Source organism: Xyrauchen texanus, chromosome 27, assembly GCF_025860055.1.
Source record: "Xyrauchen texanus isolate HMW12.3.18 chromosome 27, RBS_HiC_50CHRs, whole genome shotgun sequence".
NCBI lineage: Eukaryota > Metazoa > Chordata > Actinopteri > Cypriniformes > Catostomidae > Xyrauchen > Xyrauchen texanus.
Genome location: NC_068302.1, coordinates 24,616,850 through 24,639,853, shown reverse-complemented (window position 1 = coordinate 24,639,853; position 23,004 = coordinate 24,616,850). Strand labels below are relative to the sequence as shown.

The following is a 23,004-nucleotide window of genomic DNA, read 5'->3' as shown; positions in this document are numbered from 1 at the left end:
TAGATGACGAGAATTATACAGTACATAACTTTATGTGCATACAGTTGTATCAGTATGGTACGTGTAGTAAAAATGCATATATACAGATCATTGTGTACATATATACATGTATATATGAATATCTATTAACATATGCACTTGGAGTTTATATTGAATAATAAAGAACCACGTTCTTAACAGTATATCTTTGTGCAGAGTAAATACTGTTCATTTTGATTCCTATTTAAATGCATTTGGAGTATTTTCATTCGTGTAGAGTTTAAAATATATAGTGCATTGAACATTGAGAATAGCTTGTATAATATCTGCCATCAAACAAACAGCAGTCTTGAAATGTATTTTGGTTTCATTATCTTTCATTATCTAATCGTTTCAAATTAAAAAATGTTTTTTAAAACATATGTTTATGCTATTATCTTACTTTTTCAATCTTGTCTTAATATTTGTTTGATTTACACACAAAACATTGATACACTTCTGTCTCTCTCTTTTTCTGCAGTCCCTCCCAATCCACATGCATTTGTGTTTCTACATTTAAACGGTCAATGTAGTAAACTTCCCACCAGTCCTAATCTTAGGGCCCATCCGTGTGTGGCATCAGTTTCAATACGCATGGCTGCTGAGATAGAGGAACTCATAGATGTTGTGAGGTTCTTACTTCCTGTTAAACAAGCAAGTCGAAAGAAATAGACCGCCCTTTGTTAAATGAACTACTTTTCAACTGCCATGTCGGCCTCAAAGCTGTCAGATTCTTCTTTCACAGTTATTTTGACTCCAAGGATTCATCTATAAACAGGTAATTTAATTAGATATCCCAAAAAAAGAACACTTGTAAAAAATTGTTTTAGATTACTTTACATTTGGCCTCTATGTTGTTGTAACTGTTCTTAATGCAGGCTTGTTATTCAGTTGTATCGTTAGTCAGACTGACTGTTCCGAGAAGACAATGCAGAGCGTATTTTAAGTGATATATTAAAACACTGTCATTGTGTCTTGCAGAATTTGTCCAGTCATTATAATGCTGTTGTCTGCATATAGTTGATTTTTACAAAGCCTGACCCTTAATATGCATTTTGTAATACATCATTGAAGGTTTTACCTTTTTGTTTCAGCTGCACATTGCTCATGTTAAAGCCTGTTTTGAAAAATTATGACAACAGAGGTGAATGACTGGACACACTTAATGTAGGGTTGGGTTTACATTTAAATTATTGTTTTATCTTTATTTAATTACTTCATTTTTATATGTAGCCACTGCAAAATTGTTTATTTTAGCGTAGTGTAGAAAGTGACACCTTACCAATTACTGTATGACCTCATACATAGGTCATACACCTCAAAAATAAAAAGATGATCTATTTTTAAGAGATAATTACATACATCTTTTTTTTAAATTATAGGAAATTGTCACTTAGTGACACAAGGTCTATTTATATTGTTAAGTGACAATCCAGTGCCTTGAAATATCCTCCAAAGTTTTAAACTCATTCAGACTAAGAAATAATGGAGGGTGACAACAGAAGGCTCCAGGCCACAAATTATGAGCATAAACTGGAACAGCGTGCTGTGAAGCACAGAGAAATCAGCGATCGGAACAACATGACATCTTGCCGTAGTCCCACAAGAGATCTGGATACACGGTGGATTAGAAATGAACTGCATCGCAAAAGACAGTTTGAGTTCTCAAAGAGAAGACCAGTGGACCATGGCGAATATGCACCGTTATCTTCAGTGCCAAGGCACAAATATTCCAGGGAAATCCTGCATACACCACAGCATATGATGCAAACCTCAATGTCAATCAGACGGCTCTTGATGACAAGTCAAAATGCAAAGCTCAAAAGAGATGGCATAAATTCTGCAAAGCAGGTGAGAGACTAATAGTAAACTCAGGTCTATGATCTGAGACTGATGGAAAAGTTGTCTCAGACGTTGCTGCTTACTGTTCATTCATTATTAGTTGTTAATCCAATATACTGTATATTCCTCTATAATAACACTGACATGTGTAATAACATTTACATGACATCTTAAAACTCTAAAGACAGTCTTTACATCTTCACTTAATGATGAGAATGATCCTGGGCAGAAATCAGAGAGGGATGAACCTGCCCTAAATCCTTATCGGATTACAAGGAAAATGAAAAAAGAGAGAGGTTAGTAGACTGTCTGATAAATGACCTTAATTTACACCATGTAAACCGTGTCCATGTCTCATGATATCCTTTTAAAGGGCTTACATGTCATAACACAATTTTGTGCACTGTATAATATATATATATATATATATTAGTATAAAATGGAAATTGTTTCAATGCACATAAAGGTATAGTTCACCCAAAAATTTAAATAATCATCTACTCAACCTCATGCCATCCCAGATGTGTGTATGATATTCTTTGTTGCTGAACACAAATGAAGATTTTTAGAAGAATATATCATCTCTGTAGGTCCACACAATGAAAGTAAATGGTGACCAAAACTTTGAAGTTCTAAAAAGCACAAAGGAAGCATAAACATAATACACATTATTACACACAGTGTTTGATCCAATCCATGTTTTCTGAAGCGATCCAATCGATTTTGTGTGAGAACAGACTAAAATATAACTTGTCAGCAGTCTCCTGGGCAATCATGATTTCAAGCTTGATTACACTTCCTTGTGCCATCTAGCTCCCTGCGTATGTCAAGCACTTATAAGTGTAATCGAGCTTGAAATCATGATTGTGAGAGACTGCAATAGCAAGATGTACAGTGAAAGAAGAGTTATACTTTGGTCTGTTCTCACCCCAAATCAATTAATTCGCTTAAGACATGGATTAAACTACTGGAGTTATATGGATAATTTCTTTTATGCTGCCTTTATGTGCTTTCTGGAGCTTTAAAGGTTTGGTCACCATTCACTTGTATTATATGGACTTACAGAACAGAGATATTCTACTAAAAATCTTTCTTTGTGTTAAAAAAGTTATATACATCAATGATGGCACGATTGTGAGTAAATAATAACAAAAAAAATATTTTTTGTGTGAACTATTCCTTTAATGATGAAATGGTATTTTGTATTTATAATTCATACAGTTACTCTACAAGATATTAGTCAGCTCTCAAACAGCCAGAAGACATTACAAACTGCTGGCATTCAGACTGAGTGAGTAGGCTGCACCCTTGGGGCTTTCACTTTACCTTACATATCCTTCTTAATGGTTTAAAATTGTGTAATTGTTTTAAAGTTTCTATAGCATGTGCAATGCACATGTTGTATTGTCGTTGATGCTGTATTATGGACTCTCTTTTTTCAGGTCTGGATTTGTTACTGTCAAAGAAGCGGTAAGAAATTTTGGTGATTATTTGGAAAATTAAAGCCAGTATATGTTGTGTTGAAAATATTTTTTTAAATGTGCTAATTTTATTTAATCATTTCTCTTCTGCATGGCATTTGTTGTTGTTGTTGTACAGGATGTACAACAGTTGGCTGATTATTTAGAGGTATGGAATCCCATAACATTCACATTCAGTATGATTTAAAAATAGATGAACAAATCAGCTCTCTGTAACTTTTGCAATATGACAAAACTCTAGGTTTTAAGATTGGTGCAGATTTAAGACTTTTCTCTGTGCAGGAGGCCTTACGTAGAGAAGAGGCTCTTAAAAAGAAGCTTGCTGGCCTTCAGAAGAGTGCTTCTACATTACTGCACTCTACAGAGCTCCTGTGGAAGGTACATCATTAACCTACTTCCTCCTGAAAGCCATTATGCATCATCATATAGAAATTTTAAAATCACTCAATACAACATGCATCTAACCACAAAAAGGTATTTTGACACTTAAGACACACTTACAAATGTATCATTGATATAACACAATATCAAACCAAGTGACATTTGTTTTAAAGAAATCTAGCAGAAAACAAAACACTCTTTTCAAACAAAACATTTTATAAAATGAACTTTGAACTGACTTCATAATCCATTTAAAATCAGCTTGGGACCAATTGGTTAAAAGTAATTGCAAAAATTACTTGAAAAGGTCATCATTTGTTAGAAGATGCCATTTGGTTTTATATTTTGCCAATTGAATGACATTCACATTTTTTTAACTGGGACTTGAGTTTATAAGTGACTAAATACTTTTTGTATTTGTATATACACTGTATATAATCATGAGCTATGATGTATAAAATTGCACTGCTATGAAGTAGGATCAGATGCCACAACTGTAGTTTTTTTACTAGTGTACATGATGTTACTCTGCATAGCTACTGGCTTTACCAATTGCAGAGTTTCCTGGAGTGTTACATAAGTAATGTAGAAGCAGGTTGGGAGGAGGGTCATGTGGTTGACAGCATCTGGCTCCTTATGGCCCTTTCAGAGAAAAATATTGCAATGTTCTTTCTCTCTCACACAGGAAACAGAGAAAAATATGAAGGCGTTTGAAACGATTTGTTTGCGGTGTTGTCATGCTTCAAACTCACCCAAATTTGTAATTTTTCCAATTTTGCCACCACCATGAGTTTATGTGACTATTTCTGTTTCTATGCAGAGCCAGTATAAAAATCAATATAGAAATATAAACCGTATAGATGATTTGTTTGAATCAAAATGCTAAAGATGGCAGTTTGAACAGGATACAGTATACAGAGAAAATTAAAACTCTTTGCTCTGGTTCAGTGGTTCTCTGTATCACTCTGACAAACACACAAACATTTCCTTTTCCTCCCGCAGACTCGCTGTGATGAGGACTTGCTGAAGAGCAAGATCAAAGCTCTGGAGGCTCAGCTGCAGGTTTGTATCAAGGTAAGATTGAAACGCTGCATCTGAAGAGATCTAACTGAAGCTCTCTAAATGTCAAGGAATCAAAGTGTGAAATTTGCAATTTATCTGACCTTTAAACTTACATTAAAAGATTATAAAGTAGACTACATATTTTATGCTTTTTAAAAGTTTTGTTATGCCTCTTTCAGAAGGTTCCTCAGGATGGAATGAAAAAAGTGGTGCTAAAGATGGAAAAACAGAGGGAGGAGTACGAACAGAAATCTATGAAGGCTATTCATAGGGCGGAAAATGAGAAGGCGGAGGCTCAAAGCAAGATGGAGTACCTCCAGGTAAAACCCAGCCAGACTCTTCATGCAGAGAAGAAATAATTATATTATTACGCAATTCATTGACATATATAATCAACTATATATAATATTATACAGAAAATTCTACATATGATAGGTAAGCATAAAGGGATAGTTCACCCAAAAATGAAAATTCTGTCATTATATACTCACCATCAAACCCATATGACTTTCCTTTCTTCCATTAAATAAAAAAACAAGATATTAAACAGAATTTTAGCCTCAGTCACCATTTACTCTCATTGTATGGAAAAAAGAAACAATGACGGTGAATAGTAACTGAGGTAACTAACATTTTGTCTAACATATCCTGTTGTGTTCCACATAAGAAAGTCATATGGGTTTAAAACAATGTTGTTGAGTAAATGCTTACAGAAGTTTTATTTTTAGGTGAACTATCCCATTTAGACTGGACAGTAGTGTATTTAGGCGTTTTCAAGGCTTCAAGCTTATAATCAATTACGTTCTCTCTTTTACCTTCCACTAGGGGGTGCTGCAGACAACCCAGGCAGAGTCAGATCAGTGGCAGAGCCTGTGTGAGGAGCTGAGAGAGGGATCAAGCCAGCTGAAGAAGCAGCAAGACCAGTGCACTGATCAGATATTACAGCTGCAGGGCCACTTAGAGGTACAGCGAAGTCACAGGAACCGTTACCATGATGAAAGAAGCAAAATACTTGAGTGACAGCAAATTTTGATAAAAGCTGAAAAACCACCAAGGTCCAGGTCAATTTGATTTCAGTATAGCCAATCAGAAACAACTATAATGAAATTTTGTGACCATCAAGCTTGTAACTACAAGTGGGCCCAAGCCTGGTTGACACTCACATTTACCCAATCACCGTTGTGACATTAGGCCCATCCAAACCAAGAGTACAGTCCATACATTATTTAAATTGCAGATTGACTTTAAGTAATTGTTCAAGATCTGTGTCTTTACCCTGGAATAAATAAATGTTCCTTCTTGGAGGTTGCGGCATCTTGAGTTCATTGTTGTGTACATGTTTGTGCAGCACTCTGTTGGACAGGAGGAGATGCTCAGAAAGTCGACAGAATCTCTTCAGCTGGAGAGAGCAGAGCTTCATTCCTGCATTGCAGAACTGGAGGAAGAAAACCTCAGCCTGAGAGAACAACTACAGGATGTCACCGGTATTTTATTTAGTTGTGGAGATTTTCTACAGAATGCAGTTAAAACAAATTGCTGCACATTTTTAATGGACTAATTCTCAAATTGAAAAACATACATTCATTTCACATCATCCTGATATTTCCATCTTAATATATGTAAAATGTTAACAAAATCCTGAGGTACACGCACGCCTTTGACCAAATCTCAAGCAGTTCTGTTAATCTCTGTCTCTTTATTTTATATACTTACAGGACACAACCATGAGTGGTGGAATAATAACACACCACTCATGCAAGAAGATGCTTCAGTCCTGGACCAGCTCTTGCAGACAGATAACAGTATGGCCAAACACATCAGAGAGACTGGACACCGACTCAGATTGAAAGAAAAAGAGGTAAAGATCAGCCAGATGGAGAGAGAGAGAGAGAGAGAGAGAGAGAGAGAGAGTATACTTTTGCTTTTGAGTCCTATTACCTTTTTTTATTTAAATTAGAATAATTTTATTTATAATTATCTTTAACAATAAAGTGTTGTTTATTTTAGATTTGTATTGCTTGCCTTAATGGTACTATTATTTAACATTTTTAATTTTACATTTTAACTTGTAGCTCCACACTAATATGATCCTATTTGGATGATCGCCATTTTAGTGGGTGACATTTAAATAAAGTTAAACCAATAAAATCTTTATTATGTTGTAAAATACATTTACTCTCAATAGAGAACCAACCTTTTTCCTAGTCTTCTATACTCTCACACAGGTGTCCTCTCTTGTTTTGTCTCATGTTGCATGCATCGCATGGCGTTCGCCTTGCTCAGACTTTGTTTAATGTGGGGAAGCGTGGCATCGCTTTGTTTGGCATGGCTACGCATTCTCTTGTCTGTTCTGTCAGTTGGCATGAGCGTATATTGCCCAATTGTCTTGGCGATGTGCACTCATGCCATTCAGGTTTTTTGTTGTCTGGTGAGAGCATATGACTTTGTTTTTGCTTGGTTAGGGTCTCAACGGAACAACAGTATATTTGGTGGGTGGGTTTAGAAAAGAGGGGGTGTGCTAGGTTTTGTGGAAGTTTCATAATGCCTTAAATTGCTTACAGCACCTTTAGTAGAGCTGTTCAGCCATGATGGCAATTTATACAATTACACACTTTCATGCATCAACTGTGAATTTTGAATCCATCTTTTTTTTTTTTAATTATTAAATACTGATTGAAATTCAAGTTTGAGGTATGAAGCATCCACATATTGTCACGTAATGTTTACCCCCAGACCTTAGTTTACTCATAAGTTGAAAACCCCCATTATAAAAACTCATAGGAAAATCCAGATGAAACTCATGGCAAAATCTCTTCTGGATTTTTGGACTAGAGTACAAGCTAAAAAATCTCTATAGTTTCACATCATGTTTTTAAATGCATACTGTTCCATATTTGTTGTCTTGGTTACTTGGTTGCGATGGCAGTGCATGCAGCTGCAGGCAGAACTTGAGGTCCTGGAGCTGGAGTGTCATGGCTATCAGTCCCAACTGACCCAGTGCCGGGAAGAACTGAATATACTGACCACACACCAGAACAGCACCAGGGTATGAATTCACATTGAAACATGAGCATGTTTAGTTTGCTTAAGCCTTATTTTGTCCTATAAGTGCCTTATGTTCTCTCTTTCATACAATCACTTTATTAGGAACACTATGGTCCTAATAAAGTGCCTGACGTGGTCTTCTGCTGCTGTAGCACATCTGCCTCAAAGTTCCATGTGTTGTGCATTCTGAGATGCTATTCTGCTCACTACAATTGTACAGAGTGGTTATTAGAGTTACTGTAGCCTTCCTGTCAACACGAACCAGTCTGGCCATTCTTCATTGACCTCTCTCATCAACAAGACATTTCCATTCACAGAGCTGCCACTCACTGGATGTTTTTTGTTTTTGGCATCATTATGAGAAAACTCTAGAGACTGTTGTGCGTGAAAATCCCAGGAAATCAGCAGTTATAGAAATACTCAAACCAACCCATCTGGCATGAAACCCGAACTAACCCAGACCGGAAATCGTTTACTATCTTTATAATTTCTTCTCCTAGCAATTAATTTTGTAATAAGCTGTACTTAAAGCATCATAGGCAACATTCGTAACAGTATTGTTACAGGAAACATACACAGTTTTAACAACGCATGGGCACTGCAGCCCCTCAGTACACTAGAGCAGAATGGAGGGAAAAAACATTGCCTTAACGTTTATCAAACGCTGAAACTTTGCTTTGTGCAGTACAATCTGGTATAATGTTAAACAATGTAAAAGTCACATCTTTGCAGCCTTGTTCAGAATGTAGAATTTGTGGTATTGAGAAAATTAACCACAATTTTTGTCTCCATATTTGTCTTTGAAACTTGAAGTTCTTTTTAACTTGACATGGTGCCTAAAAAACTTGAAAAACTGACACTAACCCGACGGGGTTTTGTGTCCCGTCGGGCTGCAGACCTCTAATCTGGCACCAACAATCATGCCACGTTCGGAATCACTGAGAATTTTTTTTTTCCTATTCTGATGGTTGATTTGAACATTAACTGAAGCCCCGAACCCGTACCTGTATGACTTAATGCACGGCACTGCTACCACATTGGCTGATTCGATAATCGCATGAATAAAGTGCTCAGTTACTGTATTTTGAATATATTGTTACATGCCACATAATAACTAAATTCTGACAGATTTAGTTAGTTTGTTTCAAAACAAGGATGGTGAAATTCCAGACTGTAATACATCAAAACGAACATTCATGGACTTTGCGCATTTGTCTTGTTCTGCTTTTCTTTTTTTCTTCTTTTTCTTTTTTTTTTTTTTACACATTTATGGTATAAATTAATTTTTCCTCTCTCTCTCTACCCAAACAGAGGGGGTGCTGTTGGTCCTGGCTCTGTTTGTGCTTTTTCTTACTGCTTATGATGATTGTGGTAGTTGCAGCCTTGTGGTTATACCATCCACCGGCCAGGGAGCAGCTATGCCAGTTTTACTCGCTCCTGAAAAAGCATATGGAGGACTACATGATACTAGCAGCATCAGCACAACGTGGAACCTGCGTTAGACCTGTCTGACAAGAGAACAAGGAACAAGACCAAAGCCAAGAATGTTCTAGATATATTGTTTGTTTATATTTATTTTGTTTTTAAATTGAATTTGTATGAATTTGAAACCTCATTAATACGTGTAATATGACTTTTATTGTTTTGTTTAAAATACATGAATTTTCACAATTATGTAGAATGTTTTGGATTGTTTTCTAATGATTCTTTAAAATAGTATATAAAATAGAACAAATTGCACAGTCTAAATCTTACACAACAGTATTAAAATGAATTACCAAAAAATTTATACTTGGCTGTATTCATGACTCATAGAAAAGAACACATTTCTTCTTTAAGGGTTGGTTCACTTAAAAATTACAATTCTTTTATCATTTACTCACCCTTGTGTCATTCTAACCCTGTTTTATATTATTACCAGTGGAAATATTTGGCAGAATGTAAAGGACTGACAGTCTCAGTCACAATTCACTTTCATTGTGTGGAAAACAGATACAGTGAAAAAGCATGGTGACTGAAGCTAATTCTGCTTACCATTTATTTTTTTATTCTACAGTAGAAAGTAGTACTGGTTTGGAACAACATCCGGGTGAGTAAATGATTACAGAATTTTCATTTTTGTGGGAACTATCCCTTTTATATCCATTTCTTAACTTCATTTACATCTCCATTGTTACAAACGAACACAATAGTAGCTCAATACTTCATTAAATTCCCTGTGTACACATGAATATGATTTTTGACATTTGTACTGAACACATCCAATTTATGAACTGCCCAACTCATTTACTGAATGATTTCAAGAGTATTTCATTCCAGACTGACCTACACTTTAATGGAGCACTGACAAAGCTCATTTGAAAAGGAAACATATTCACACACTGCCTCTCCCCTTGACCAACATTGTTTTTCCATCATAGTTTCCTGTGTAAAGATAACCAGAGCGCATTGTAACATTGACACCAAACTCCATAACAATCATAATTGAAAGCTGTCACACAGGGTAAGTCATTTTATATCTTCACGGAAATGCCATTATTTTGCAGATCTAAAAAGTTTAAGATAACAATGTTAGTGGTTGAATGACAACATGATACAAACCTCGAAGTGCAATACTACAATTTGACACTTCTGTAGGCCTGTGTGTTTTAATGACAGCTAACAAAAGACATTAACTGTGCAAGACAAACAACATCAGACTGTAAAAGTGAAACAGGAATCTTGATATAAATGCCAATTTGTTTTTATTTACATTTTTTGTTAAATTCAGTTGTTATTAATGCAAGCTCTGGTAAATGAGGCCACCTCATCTACTATTTTGTTTTGTGGGATTATGTTTTTGGACCACTGTAATTTCCCTGAAGATCTGCGCCTTCAACATCCAGAGTTATGAGGAGGCAAAAGCCCACAACAGGAAGGTTATGGAGATTTAGATCAAGGTACAAACATTAACTGACAATACGAATTCTACAGAAAGATTAAATATTGCCCACCAGATGCAGTCAGAATGTCCCAGTCTCTAAATAGCTACTATGCTATTAATAAATGGGACTGATTCGTGTACTATTTTTCAAGAATTCTTTGAATTCTTTTTTCTAGATAATTTCATGCTGTGATCTGAGATTGATTCAGGAGGTTCGAGATTCTAGAGGTGAAGCCATATTAGCACTTTTGAAGAACCTGAATAGGTATTGTACAGTAGAGTATATTCTCAGCTGATTTATGTGTATGAATCCACGTAGAGTTTCCAAGACAATGTTCTTATTGTCATTTACTTTCCAGGTTTGACACATCTCACATTTACACCCTTTTAGAGGCTAAAAGTATACAGTAAAGTATAAAGTATATTAAAAAGCACAAACGTTGTCAACATACTGAATACAGAATACACTGGGTCTGTTAACAATTTGTAGTTTGATGAGAAAAAAATTAAAAAGAAAAAAGAAACACAATAAATTAATAGTTAACCCCAAAATTAAAATGTCGCTTCAAAACCATGACTCCTTTCTTCTGTGGAACACAAAATAGATGATAACTAAATATTCACTATGTTCTTTTCCATACAATGAATGTGGATGTGGACAAGGGGCTGTCAAGCTCCAAAAAGAACAACAAAAAAAAATGGTGGGAGTTTGGGGAAGACTACTTGTTTGTTTGAGCAAGATGGGGGCGTATTCAGAAAACTGTTTAACAAGAAATGTTTATTTTGTGATTCTGTTTATTGGTGCAGAAATAACAAAATTCAGTTTTAAGTTATTAACTGACGTACCCTTAAAATCTTGCTTGACAGCAATGGTCACCATTCACCTTCATTGTATGGAAAAGAGCACCTTGGACTTTCTGCTATACGTAACTCCTTTTATGTTCCACTGAAGAAAGTAATATGTGATTCCAACATGAGGGTCAGTAAATGATGACTTTGATTTACTACCCCTTTACATTTCTGCATGCTGTGTTCACAGAAAATATATGCTACAGGTTCAAGAGCAATACCATCATTCAGAGTTGAATGAGACAGCAGCAGAAGTGTTCTCCAGAGAACCATTCATCATATAGACAAGGACGGAGCCAAGAGTTTTTCAAAGGGGTGGCCAGGCAGGGGCAAGCGATCAGTCTGTGGTGGCACAGAAATGTTCGGGCAGCATTTTTATATTGTCAGACTGTGGAGGCAGTGGGGGCTAATGACACTACAATGACACCCAGGACAGAGATGTTTGGCGAACTTGGTGTGTGCACATGTTAAGTTTGTACATATGTACAGAGATGATTTCACCTCTAAAGAACTAAATTGTGCCAAAAAAAATTACCAAAACAGCAATTGCAAGTGGACACCCCTAGCTCTGCCACTGCATATGGAATTGTTCACACACAACCTGTATTTGCTACTCAAAGTCATAAAAACATTCTATTAAGTATTTCTTTTATAAGCACATTATTAAAAAATAATTCTCTCAGGCACCTTCTTATTAAATTTGACTGGTCATGTCTTCTTCTTACAGTGGTGAAGAACATCCTCATTGGTCAGCATACCTGTCCTAAGAATGCAATGAAAGAAATTGAGGCACTCTACAAGGTTTTCCAAGCAGTCAGGAAAAAATGGAAAATTGAGGTAAACCGAAGAACTTCATGAAGATCGATATAATTCTGGATAGTATATAAATACCCTTTTACCTTTCTTATTTAGAATGTGATGTTTCTGGGCAACCTGAATGCAGCTTGCAACTATGTTACCAATAAAGCACTGAAAAACCTGTGTCTCAGGAGTGACCCAAAGTTCCACTGGTTGATTAGAGACGAACAGGACACTTCAGTCCATAACAGAACACACTGCACTTATGACAGGTCCACTATCAACTCCTGACAAGTTCTCTCTAACCAACCTACTCACTACCTGAACCTTATGTACAGTAGAATTCTGACACCAAACTAGCTACTAGTTTAATCACAATGACATGCCAATGTTGGTGTAACAGTCCAATCTCTTTGAAACTGCTTTAGGATTATTATTCATGGCAAAGAACTCATTTCTGGAACAGTTCCAGAATCTGCTCAGCTGTTCAACTTTAAACAAGAGCTCAGTCTATCTGAAGAATAGGTAAACAGTACTGTAAAACTGATTGATTTAATAATTATTAATCGTCTGTCAAAATCTATTAAAATATTGTTGTTTTTTCTTTGGAATTCATTGACCACTATCCCATAGAGGATGATTACAAACGAACCATCTCTACCTCCTGCGTCACGAACTCTGAACTATGAAAATCTGTGAACTGCTTTATAACGATAATGATTAAGGAAGTACCTGACATGCTGCTTTACTGGTACTCACACTATGATATGGTACTCTTCTATGAACTATGGTACCAACATCCGTGCAGAACTTTCACTGTTTAAACGACACGTTACTACACTAATTCAAAGTGCACTTAGTAAGTTTGCTAATTGCTAAACTTTTACATAGAAATAAACAGTAAGAGTTTAGTAGAATAGTATTTTTAAAAAATGAGATGGGGACTCTAGTCAAATCAGTTTTAGAGAAAAAAGGTACAAATGGTCCTCACCATGTTGAGATTATATGACCAGCCGAACATTACTCTCTTTTTTCCCCAGAGTGACAATTTGCACCTAGGTGTAAATAACACCTGTCACACAACATGGCTATTTGCATCCCAGTAATCTATTGGAAAGAGAATTGTATGAAATATTGCCGTTTACAACATTGCTTCTGTTGCGTAGGGCGTAATGCCGGTGAGATTGTGCCTATTAGACATGTGTTCAATTCCGTGACTGTCAAACTCTTGTTTCTCATTCTGTTTCCTGTCTCCTCTCTTAACATTTTTTTTAATACTACTAATAAGAATGAATATAATAAGAAGTTTAATGTTGTAGTAACCATGTTTTTGGTGGAAACCACAGATCTGATGCTGTTATCAATAGTGTTACTACAGTAATATGGTGTTCATATAGTAACGGTGTTTAATATTGTGGTTACTATGATTTTACTACAAAATACTATGGTGATGCTATAGTTACTGTAGTAAAACCATGGTTCATTTTTGTAAAGGAAGGTTAGGTTTAAGGGTAGAGGTTGGTATAAATTGTATGTGGTACTCTATATAAACACAATAAATGTGCTGCAATGATGACCCTATACTGTACTGTATTTTATATGCCGTGCACATCGTATCTGCCACTATTTGCATCACAGGGCAAACAACATCTACCATTATTTGTACCAGGGTTGGGGTGCAAATATTATTTGCGCTTGGGGTGCAAATAGCATCTGCCTTTTAAATAAAACATTTTAATTGGAAACTTTCACTCGTGCAATAAAATAATCATTCCTGACTGTTTCTGCGAGATGCTACATCTACACCACTATATGTGTCAGAGCAACATAAACAGAATTTGCACCTTAAGCCATGTTATATTATTGCTATAGGCATCTCTTATCCTGTACAATGTTATACACAAAAATGACAAAACTGTCTAGAAGGTATTTTGATTTATGATGCAGACGTTATTGCTTAGCTATAGTGTCCTGTATGTGATGTTAACAGTGGATATAACAGCTGATTCAAATAATAAACACACTGCTGTCCTCATACTGTATATCTCAGACTCACTGTACTGTACTTGAAAATTGTAACACTACTAAAAATACAAAAAACACTATTAGTATGCACCGTTTACAGTACTGGTGAGAATCAGTACTCATACTCTGTATAAAATAATTATAATAATAATAATCAGTGTTAAAATCCACATTTTAATGTTTTTTTTGTGTCACCCTTTTTTGGCCATATTGATGCTTTTAACTTTTTGAGTCATCAATCCCTTACACTGTCTTGACAAATTGGAACACTCTTTACTCTTTTTAACATCAGTAAATAATTCACACCATAAATCCAATTACACAAAGGAACAGAACTACAGTCCAAAAAACCTTTTCAAAATGGAAGCCAACCATCTTGATCATGTTGAAAACAATTACGTCAGATGAGGTGTTTGTATCTAAAGACATAGCAGCTTTTAAATAAAGCTTGTGTAACTTGTGAGGAGGACATATTCATTTAGAGTTGACATGCTGTGGTTGTGTGCTTCTCAAACCACAACCTAGAAATGGCAAGCAAGGCTGCTCTTCTGCAGTCATAACACACACGCACACATGCACATTTATTTAAAGAAATAATGAATCAAGTAAATAGAGGTGAATTTTTGAGACATACTGTAAATTTAATAACATCAATTTCCATTGTATACATCTCTTTTTTATGTTTGATTGGAATAGTAATCACTCAATCTGTGTTTCTGTTCATGTTCATATTTTCATGGCTCTGTTTTGACAGGAAACAGCTATGACACAAAACAGTAAGCATCACACACTCATTCTGTCAGTGGTGAAACATATGCGTGTCATGACTGTATTTGATTTTGTTCTTCATGAGGTGAAATAATAATTATTTTTTTTTACATCTGCTTTGGTGCAAACAAGATGGAACAAAACATTGCTGATTTTCTGAACAACACGCTCCCTGGTAAGATTCATTATTTCTTATTACAGTAGTTATAATCATGAACAAGTTTGTAACCAAGAGCACAGATCATGGTGCTCACTTGTAAACCTATGTTTGACATGTTATCATTAAAACATAAACATGTTCAGACTTTCAGAAATAGGTTTGACCTTTTTACTCAATATAACCAGTGACTTATTCTGTTTTTAAAAACAGAGACAGATTTTGATAATGTACACTTTGATGATGACATTGAAACAGAACACACTGACGATACATCTCAAAGACAGCCAGCCATGGAGGACAACCACAATAACGGAGATGCCAGCAAACCTGCTCTAGATTTTGCTCAGATTCAGAATTTAACAAATGCTGATAAGGAAGAGGAAACTAAGAACTGTTATGAGATCAGTGAGGACTGCTCATTAGATGAACAAATCATGAAGACAGGATCTTGGGATGATAACAATTCAGTTGAAAATAAGATGCAAGCTCAAGACCAGCAACTGAACGTACACGATGAGGAACTCAGAGCGAGCGAATTTGAGCTACATGCAGACCTCCATCAAATGGAAAACAAACAAGATCAGGCAGAGGATATCAGTTTGCTCCAATTGGTTCCTCCAAAAGGAATTCACAATGATCTGGGTGCAGAATACCACATGGTAATGGAGGAAAATCTACTGTCCTGCCAGATGCTAGATAAACTTGAAAACATAAAGGAGCATGTTTTTCAGTATGCATCGGATGAAAATAATTTTAGTGGCATTGTGTCAGAATTGCACGATTCCCCAATGGTCTCAACAGAACACGAATCTGGAGATGAGATAAAAGAATTTACAGAAGATGATCATGAGAGAGTAGAGGAAGGTTTAGCAGATTATCCCTCTGATTTTTCTCAAAGTGAAAATGAGGGTAGCAGTGAAAGTCATGAGGGTAGGATACCAAAAGACATGAGTAGAAAGCTGAGTGAGACGCAGGTGGTACACCGTTTCCATGAGATGGAGAACATAGCCACAACTTCAACTCATATGGCCACTTTCAAGAACGAAGAGGCAATATATGGCAAATATGATGCAGAGCATGATTGTGAGCATGTCTGTGTAAATGACCAATTCCTGAATGACAGTTTAGAAACAGAAAAAGATTGGCGGAGGGTTTCAGACTTTGGAGAGCTCTCCGATTTTGGAAAACTTGAGAATTTTCTATCCATATCCGAAATGGGCAGATCCAGTGAAGGGTACATAAATGAGCAGCCTGACTATGACAGCGATATCAGCAGTGATGGTGACTACAACAAATGCCAAGAGGAAAAGTGGGATCCCATTTCTCGTACATGTGAAGAGGTAAAGTATAATATAGCTCTCCCTGTACAAGAACACACATTCACAAAGGACTTTACTGGAGATTGGAATAGCACTGAGTACAACAAAGTGGATATTGAGGACACAGTTTGTCAGAATCCAGGGATATGTGATGTAGTAGGTTTGTCAGGCATTCCAACATCTCCTGGAGCTGAAATGGAAGACTCAAGTATGGAAGCTTGTTCTGTATATGGGATAAACTCTTGCGAATATCCAAACAGTAGTAAAAGTGAATTGAATCCTTCAGAGTCCAGTTCAGTCAAACTGGAACAAAACAACAAAGAACACAACAGTGAACCATTAGAAGTTTTAGATGTTGGAGAAAATATCAACGCTTTTCTACCTGAGACGTTTTGGTCCTTGATGGCTGAGGACAATCTGAAGCTTGATGAATATGACTGGGACATTAATGGAGAAGAGGTGATCTGTGACGGAGAAGACAATTTCTTGGATGAGCTAGAGAATTATAAGGAGGGAACTGAGAGGGACTGGCAACAAGCAAGAATTGAAGCATTTAACAGATACTACAAGTCTGCTGAAGGCGAGGTAAAGGAGGGTAGGTGCTTGTTTGTGAACCATCTTTAAGTTCTCAATCTCAATTTTATGAAGAATCCAAACAACTTAGTAATGGTAAAATTATCTCCTAACAACAACAGGTAGGAGCCACAAAGTTAAGTTTTGTCTGGATCCAGAATCTTGTCAATATGAGGAGGACAGTGATAGGTAAGGTGGTTTTCATTTTGCTTTACAAAAAATGGAACTTAAAAAGTTTTCAAGAAGTTATCAAGATACACTTTAGTGTCTAACATATATGCTGTAAAAATCTGTTTTTACATTTGATATTGCCTGACAGCAGTGAAGAGGAAGTGAATTGTGTAAGCGAGTTGCATTCTTCACAGTCCAGTTCAGTCAGTTCAGACCAAAGTGATACAGAACACAACCGTGAACCTTTAGAAGTTTCAGACAATGGAGAAAATATCAGCAACCTAGAACCTGAGACACTATGGCCCTCAACTTTACTGATGGATGAGGACAGCCTGAAGCTTAATGAATATGGCCATGACATTAATGGAGATGACCTTGATACAATTAACTCAGCTAAAGTGATCTGTAATGAAAAGCTCATGGAGGAGCTGGAGAATGTTGGTCAGAAGACAGATATGGACTGGGAACAAGAACAGGCCAGAATTGAAGCATGTGAGGAGTCTGTTGGAGGGGAACCAAATTATAGTAAGTGTTCAGTTATGAATATTATGTTCTTGTAGCTCAACAGCTAGTATGGTGCTAGTGTCGCTAAGCTCATGGCTTTGATTCCAGGGAGCACACATACTGACAAAATGTATACCTTGAAAATGTAAATGTTTGCCAAATGAAATGAATGTCAAATTCTCTCTCAACAGCTACAGATCCGGGACACAGTGTTACACTAAGCTTGGATCAAGAATATTATCAATATCAGGAGAATAATGATGATAGGTAAGATGGATTTCATTCGGCTTAAAGACACAAAATATATTTTCTCGTGTTTTGGTCTGGAATGTTTAAGAACCGCTGCCATACTTCACTGTCTCACATGCAAACCAGTAAATTAATATTTGATTTTGGCCCACAGCAGTGAACAGGAATCAAACACGGAAGACGAAACAACATCCAATATTCGAAAGACTGTGGTAAGAGTATCAGATCATTCAGCAGAGGACAAAACTATCAAAGAGTCATTCTGTTATATTCTTATTTCTCTACATGTGTTTCAGGACCAAAGTGAATCTGATGAACCACAAGAGATACGTTCATACAAAGGAAGGCTAAAGATTATGCCAAAGGGATTACAAAAGCCAGGCCAGAAGCTGAAGAAACAAGCTAAGAGCAAGAGGGTAAATATTATTGAGCTAGACTTCAAGATTAAGCATTTACAATATGTTTTTCAAACAGCTATAAATTTAGATATAACTGCAGCTATGCTGGACAACATGCTAGTTGCACAAAATTATGTATACAAATGCATGTACTGTACTAGATATAAAAGTCCACTATAGAAAATGCATTATTAATAATTTTTCTAATTTAGTAAAACATTTTTCATTTCAAATAATAATATCAGCATAACAATGTGAATAAAATGTTTAATTGAAAAATGTACCTTCAGAATCTTTTTTAGTTATTGTTATGTACACCTTGTATTCAAGCTGGCATGGACTCCCTACAAGTTAGAGCAAAACCAGTTGATCCACGTTATCCAGCATAATTTGAGAATGATTCAAAGAGCATCTTTTAATGGAAGCTAGAAAAACTGACCTTACATATGAAGGGATTAACATGGTTGATGCCACAAATTTGCTTTCTTGATTAGTGTCCTATTTCTGATTCATTTTGTTTCTTTGTTTTAACATGTTTATTTTCATCCCAGATACTGCTATTACTCGAGCACAATGTACTTTGCAATGAGCTGCATTTGAATCTGCATCATGCAACAGCCTTAAAGTGATTTTTAACCAGGCCAGACAATCAAAACAAACATTTTAAACTTAGACCAAACTCTGCCTTGATCTCTCTATAGTATCTTGTCCTACTGAAATCAGCATTAGCGGTGAGTCTGGCGACAGTGGTGGGAGTTCTTTCTTACTGGTGGGCCACAGACAGCCTGGATTGGATCTACTGAATTTACATTAATCTTGGCAGTTTAACATTTTTCAAAACATAAAAATAAAAATCAAGGCCTATCCATGTATGCTAAAGAAAATTAGCAAAATATCAAGCTATGTTAATAAATCAGACAAGACAGTAGACTAAGCTAGAACCAACTTTATTTCTTTACAGGATGCAATGTAATATTGTAATGTTTGCATTTAAAAATGTTTGATGTCTTATAACATTGTCATTCCGTATTACCTATGACCATGTGAGTAGATAAATAGATTTGACTTTTACTTGTAATCTTTTACTTGGAAAAAAATAATACCTTATGTGTGTGGTATCTTCCCTTTACAGGACACTTACATTGCTTGCAAATTAAAACTGACTTTAATAAATAAAACATGACAAAAATCAAAAAGCATTGAATGTCTTTTTTTTTTTTTTACTTAGGGGAACAACGTATTCCTCCTCCACTGTTTGTACCCAAGAAAGTAATTATGACTGCAGTTAAAGGGACATATTCTTTTCTTATTGGAATGCCATCTTGTCATCAGCAAGCTATATTCCATAAACATGCCATGCAGTTAATCGATTTTTAGGTCAGATTATTGTTCAGGAAATTCTTCATTACGGCATAAAATATATTATAGTGCAAATTTCCAAAAATAAAATAAAACACACTACATACAATAGCATGAATATTTCTCCTCTGACCATCACCAGGGACTTCTGCGAATATTATTGCTTTCTTTTTTTTATTATGTCTCTATCAGAAAGGGCTTTCACTATAAAACTTATTCCCCTCCCTTCCTACAGATAAGAAATATAAGAGGGAAACTGTACTTGTAAGGCATGCACAGCTACTGTATCAAGTGCTTCTCGTCATCTTTTTCTTTCGCTCAAATAATTTTCTCCAAAAGAGCCTTCCCATTTAAAGTTTTCATTAAATGCTTACAAGCCCTGATTAACTAATCATTTTCATAACAGTCTCATAATGATTTTCAAAAAATGAAACTATCAAATAAATAAATAAATAAATATCTCATGAAGCAAAATTACAGTTATTGTAAGGTAAAGTGCATTTGATATTGCATTGTTGACCTCACAAATTAATAAGAAGAGGTGCCTTGTTTGATTTTTAGATAAGATCCATGCCATTAATTGAATACTCATAATCTTTTCCTTTTGTGAGTGAAAACATCCTTATCTGCCATGTTATTTTAAGGGTTTCTGAGTGTGGGGTCTTTAAATCATAAAATTTTTTTATTCACTCTCGCTGCCACCACTGCAATTGCATCAATGCAGTCAGTAGTCACACCCAAGATGGGATTTATGTTTGCCATTTTCTGATTGAAAAGGAATCGTTTATATAACATCCCTCCAATGGGTTTAAATGGTCCACACAATAAAAGCTCCTATAAAGCTCAAGACTAATTCAGACCAGGCCTTACCCTGTCACCAAAGGGACCCTCCCCAGTAAAAGACAAAGGGGACGGTGCTCCAGGTGTATACAGGTCAGAGTCTGTATCTGACTCTCCTTCAGCCAGGTACGGCCTGCGAGGGGTGCACAGCACTCCCCCTCCACCTCCCCCAAACTGCCCCAGACTCACAGGAGGAACGTAATCCTCCTCCCTGGCCTGAGAAATGCTGAAACCACTAAATGAATGCTCTAGTTCTTCATGGTCCACTGAGGGAATGGAGAGGGATGTGTCACTTTCAATGACCACCTGCTGCCTCAGTCTCCTGGGCCTATGGGAGCGGCTGTTGTCCGTGCTCTCATGGAAAGGTGGAGGTGGGATGCGGTACAGCGATGGGTCATCAGTGCCTATCGGTGACACTCCTCGGCTGTTGTTCCAGAGAGGCACATTGAGAGGAAGCTCTTCCCGCTGGTGCCATGAGGTAGAGGGTCGACACTGGCTGTCAGTTGGGGTCCTAATTAGGCTGGGTTTGACAGGGGACAAGCTCTTATTATTATTCTCCTCCTCTTGGTCATTCGGTGCTTTCTCACTCTTGTCATCTGGGCTGAGGTAGGGAGGTGCTGGGTAAGACATTTTACATCCCAGAAGGGCCTCGGTCTCAGAACGTGGGATGCCCATATGTGTGGTGTACACACTGACCAAAAAGTTGAGTTTAAGGTCCACTGCCCCCACCTGAACAAGAGAGAGTCCAACACACTAATTTCTTAAGGCTGAATTGGCAAACCATTAGTAGTTTATTTAGAATGAAAGTGTTTGGTTTGCAACAAATATGGAAAACCCAAATCTGAGACTTGACTCGAGTTACACATAAAAATTAAATGTAGAGTCTTGAGTTAGACCTGCAGGCAATTCATGTGAAACTTGACATCAATTCCAAATTAGAGACTCGAGAACAACAAATGACTATGCCTTCAAGGATAAATATTTTCTCAGAATACCACAACAATGTTTAGATAAAAGGGAGTCTCTTGTGTGTTGAGAATTGTGTTGGATTTTTGTCAAAAACTAAGACTTGAAGCTTGACTTAAGCCTAGAGTACACTACACGACTCAACCTCGTCTCCTTTGAAGTTTAGAGTATGCTACTGGTCTGCAATGAAAAGTCTAAGATCTCACAACAAACGGTCTTGCAAACTCCTGCGACATGCCGAGACTAGACCCAGATGCATCGAAAGTTTCCAAAACAGCTTGATATCTAGATGTCTTGTCGTCAGGTGTGCGCACTGTCCCAACAAGAACCAACAAGAAGCCACAGCCAATGAAATACAGAGAGAGCACAAGAGGATGATAAGTTATTAGGAGGCAGAAGACAAAAAAAAAAACTTAACTAAAACTCCCTACCCGCTGTCTTTATTATTTTCAGCTGTTTGTAGGGCTGGGACAACGCGTCGACGTCATCGATGAAAAATATGTCGATGCAAAATATGCGCGTCGATTCGTCTGAACCCAAAACAAAGATGGCGGCGCCGGCGAGTAGTAGCAACACGAGTGGCTCCTCAGACTATCAGAAGTGCAAGGCGGCATGCACTCGTTCCTCTAAAGTATGGGAATTCTTTAATTTAAAAGGAAACAATTCCGTGATATGTCGTCTTTGCAAAATGGAGATGGCCTTCCATTCTAGCACCACGGCAATGCACCAGCACCTGAAGAGGCGCCACCCGGTTGCAGCTGCAGATGACAGAGCACCGTACGTTTTTTTCAACTCCCCACTTTGCACTCGATGTTGGAGTAGGCTATAATACGTTGTCGACACCTAAAGTTTTCGCTTATAGCTATTAATAATGCGCTTATAGCTATGAATGTCGTGAAAAATACATAGGAGGACACTGACAACGCGCTGACAGACAGGACCTAGCAGGTAACATTTAATAAAGTCTCAAATTTCAAATTTGGTCATTCAAAGAAAATTAAACCATAAATAGGCCTACTATTTTGTGGCTCTTTAATGTGTCGTGACAGATTGCCTCAGTTAAAGCTGCTCGTGAACCGATCATCTTTTCCTTGGTTAATTTATAGCATTAAATAGGCTAAACATGAATGTAGCCTACATCAGAAGGACTGTTGTTTTAACCGCGGAAAGATGTCCGTACAGTAGCCTACAATCCATTATTCAAATTCAAATCCACCGACGTTAATCTTCTCTCTCCTGACTACTATATCGGACAAAAATGGTGTATTATGAT

At 36.7% G+C, this 23,004-nt stretch overlaps 4 protein-coding genes across 9 annotated transcripts in view; 3 read left to right on the top strand and 1 right to left on the bottom strand.

Annotated features, from left to right (window-relative positions):
• The first annotated feature begins 653 nt into the window (after nt 1–653).
• LOC127620569 (TRAF3-interacting JNK-activating modulator) lies at nt 654–9,605 on the top strand. Its single transcript, XM_052093724.1, has 14 exons — nt 654–796; nt 1,401–1,869; nt 2,045–2,156; nt 3,082–3,151; nt 3,303–3,330; nt 3,460–3,489; nt 3,624–3,719; nt 4,725–4,796; nt 4,964–5,104; nt 5,610–5,747; nt 6,133–6,268; nt 6,500–6,642; nt 7,711–7,830; nt 9,141–9,605. The coding sequence occupies exons 2-14, from the start codon at nt 1,504–1,506 to the stop codon at nt 9,339–9,341; spliced, it is 1,653 nt and encodes a 550-aa protein (XP_051949684.1). The 5' UTR covers nt 654–796; nt 1,401–1,503; the 3' UTR covers nt 9,342–9,605.
• Nucleotides 9,606–11,522: 1,917 nt separating this feature from the next.
• Nucleotides 11,523–14,168, top strand: dnase1l1l (deoxyribonuclease I-like 1-like). The gene is made up of 5 exons (XM_052093725.1): nt 11,523–12,055; nt 12,329–12,438; nt 12,514–12,671; nt 12,828–12,924; nt 13,033–14,168. Exons 1-4 carry the CDS (start codon nt 11,839–11,841, stop codon nt 12,922–12,924), a joined length of 582 nt encoding a protein of 193 aa, XP_051949685.1. The 5' UTR covers nt 11,523–11,838; the 3' UTR covers nt 13,033–14,168.
• Nucleotides 14,169–15,231: 1,063 nt separating this feature from the next.
• On the top strand, nt 15,232–20,737 carry si:dkey-183p4.10 (uncharacterized). 3 transcript variants are annotated; one of them, XM_052094829.1, is made up of 8 exons: nt 15,232–15,367; nt 15,563–17,270; nt 17,371–17,433; nt 17,567–17,940; nt 18,111–18,186; nt 18,323–18,380; nt 18,465–18,584; nt 19,268–20,737. In XM_052094829.1, the coding sequence occupies exons 1-8, from the start codon at nt 15,325–15,327 to the stop codon at nt 19,367–19,369; spliced, it is 2,544 nt and encodes an 847-aa protein (XP_051950789.1). In that variant the 5' UTR covers nt 15,232–15,324; the 3' UTR covers nt 19,370–20,737. The 3 variants fall into 3 exon arrangements, with proteins under 3 accessions (XP_051950789.1, XP_051950790.1, XP_051950788.1); XM_052094830.1 differs by having other exon boundaries at nt 17,564–17,940; nt 18,326–18,380; XM_052094828.1 differs by having other exon boundaries at nt 17,564–17,940; nt 19,268–20,729.
• Nucleotides 20,738–20,759: 22 nt separating this feature from the next.
• kcnq2a (potassium voltage-gated channel, KQT-like subfamily, member 2a) overlaps nt 20,760–23,004 on the bottom strand; it is a 46,735-nt gene continuing 44,490 nt past the window's right edge. For all 4 annotated transcript variants that reach the window (XM_052094825.1, XM_052094824.1, XM_052094826.1 and 1 more), the window contains one exon: nt 20,760–21,494. In XM_052094825.1, coding sequence (XP_051950785.1) covers nt 20,775–21,494 — 720 coding nt within the window. In that variant the 3' untranslated portion in view covers nt 20,760–20,774. The remainder of the gene's footprint in view (nt 21,495–23,004) is intronic.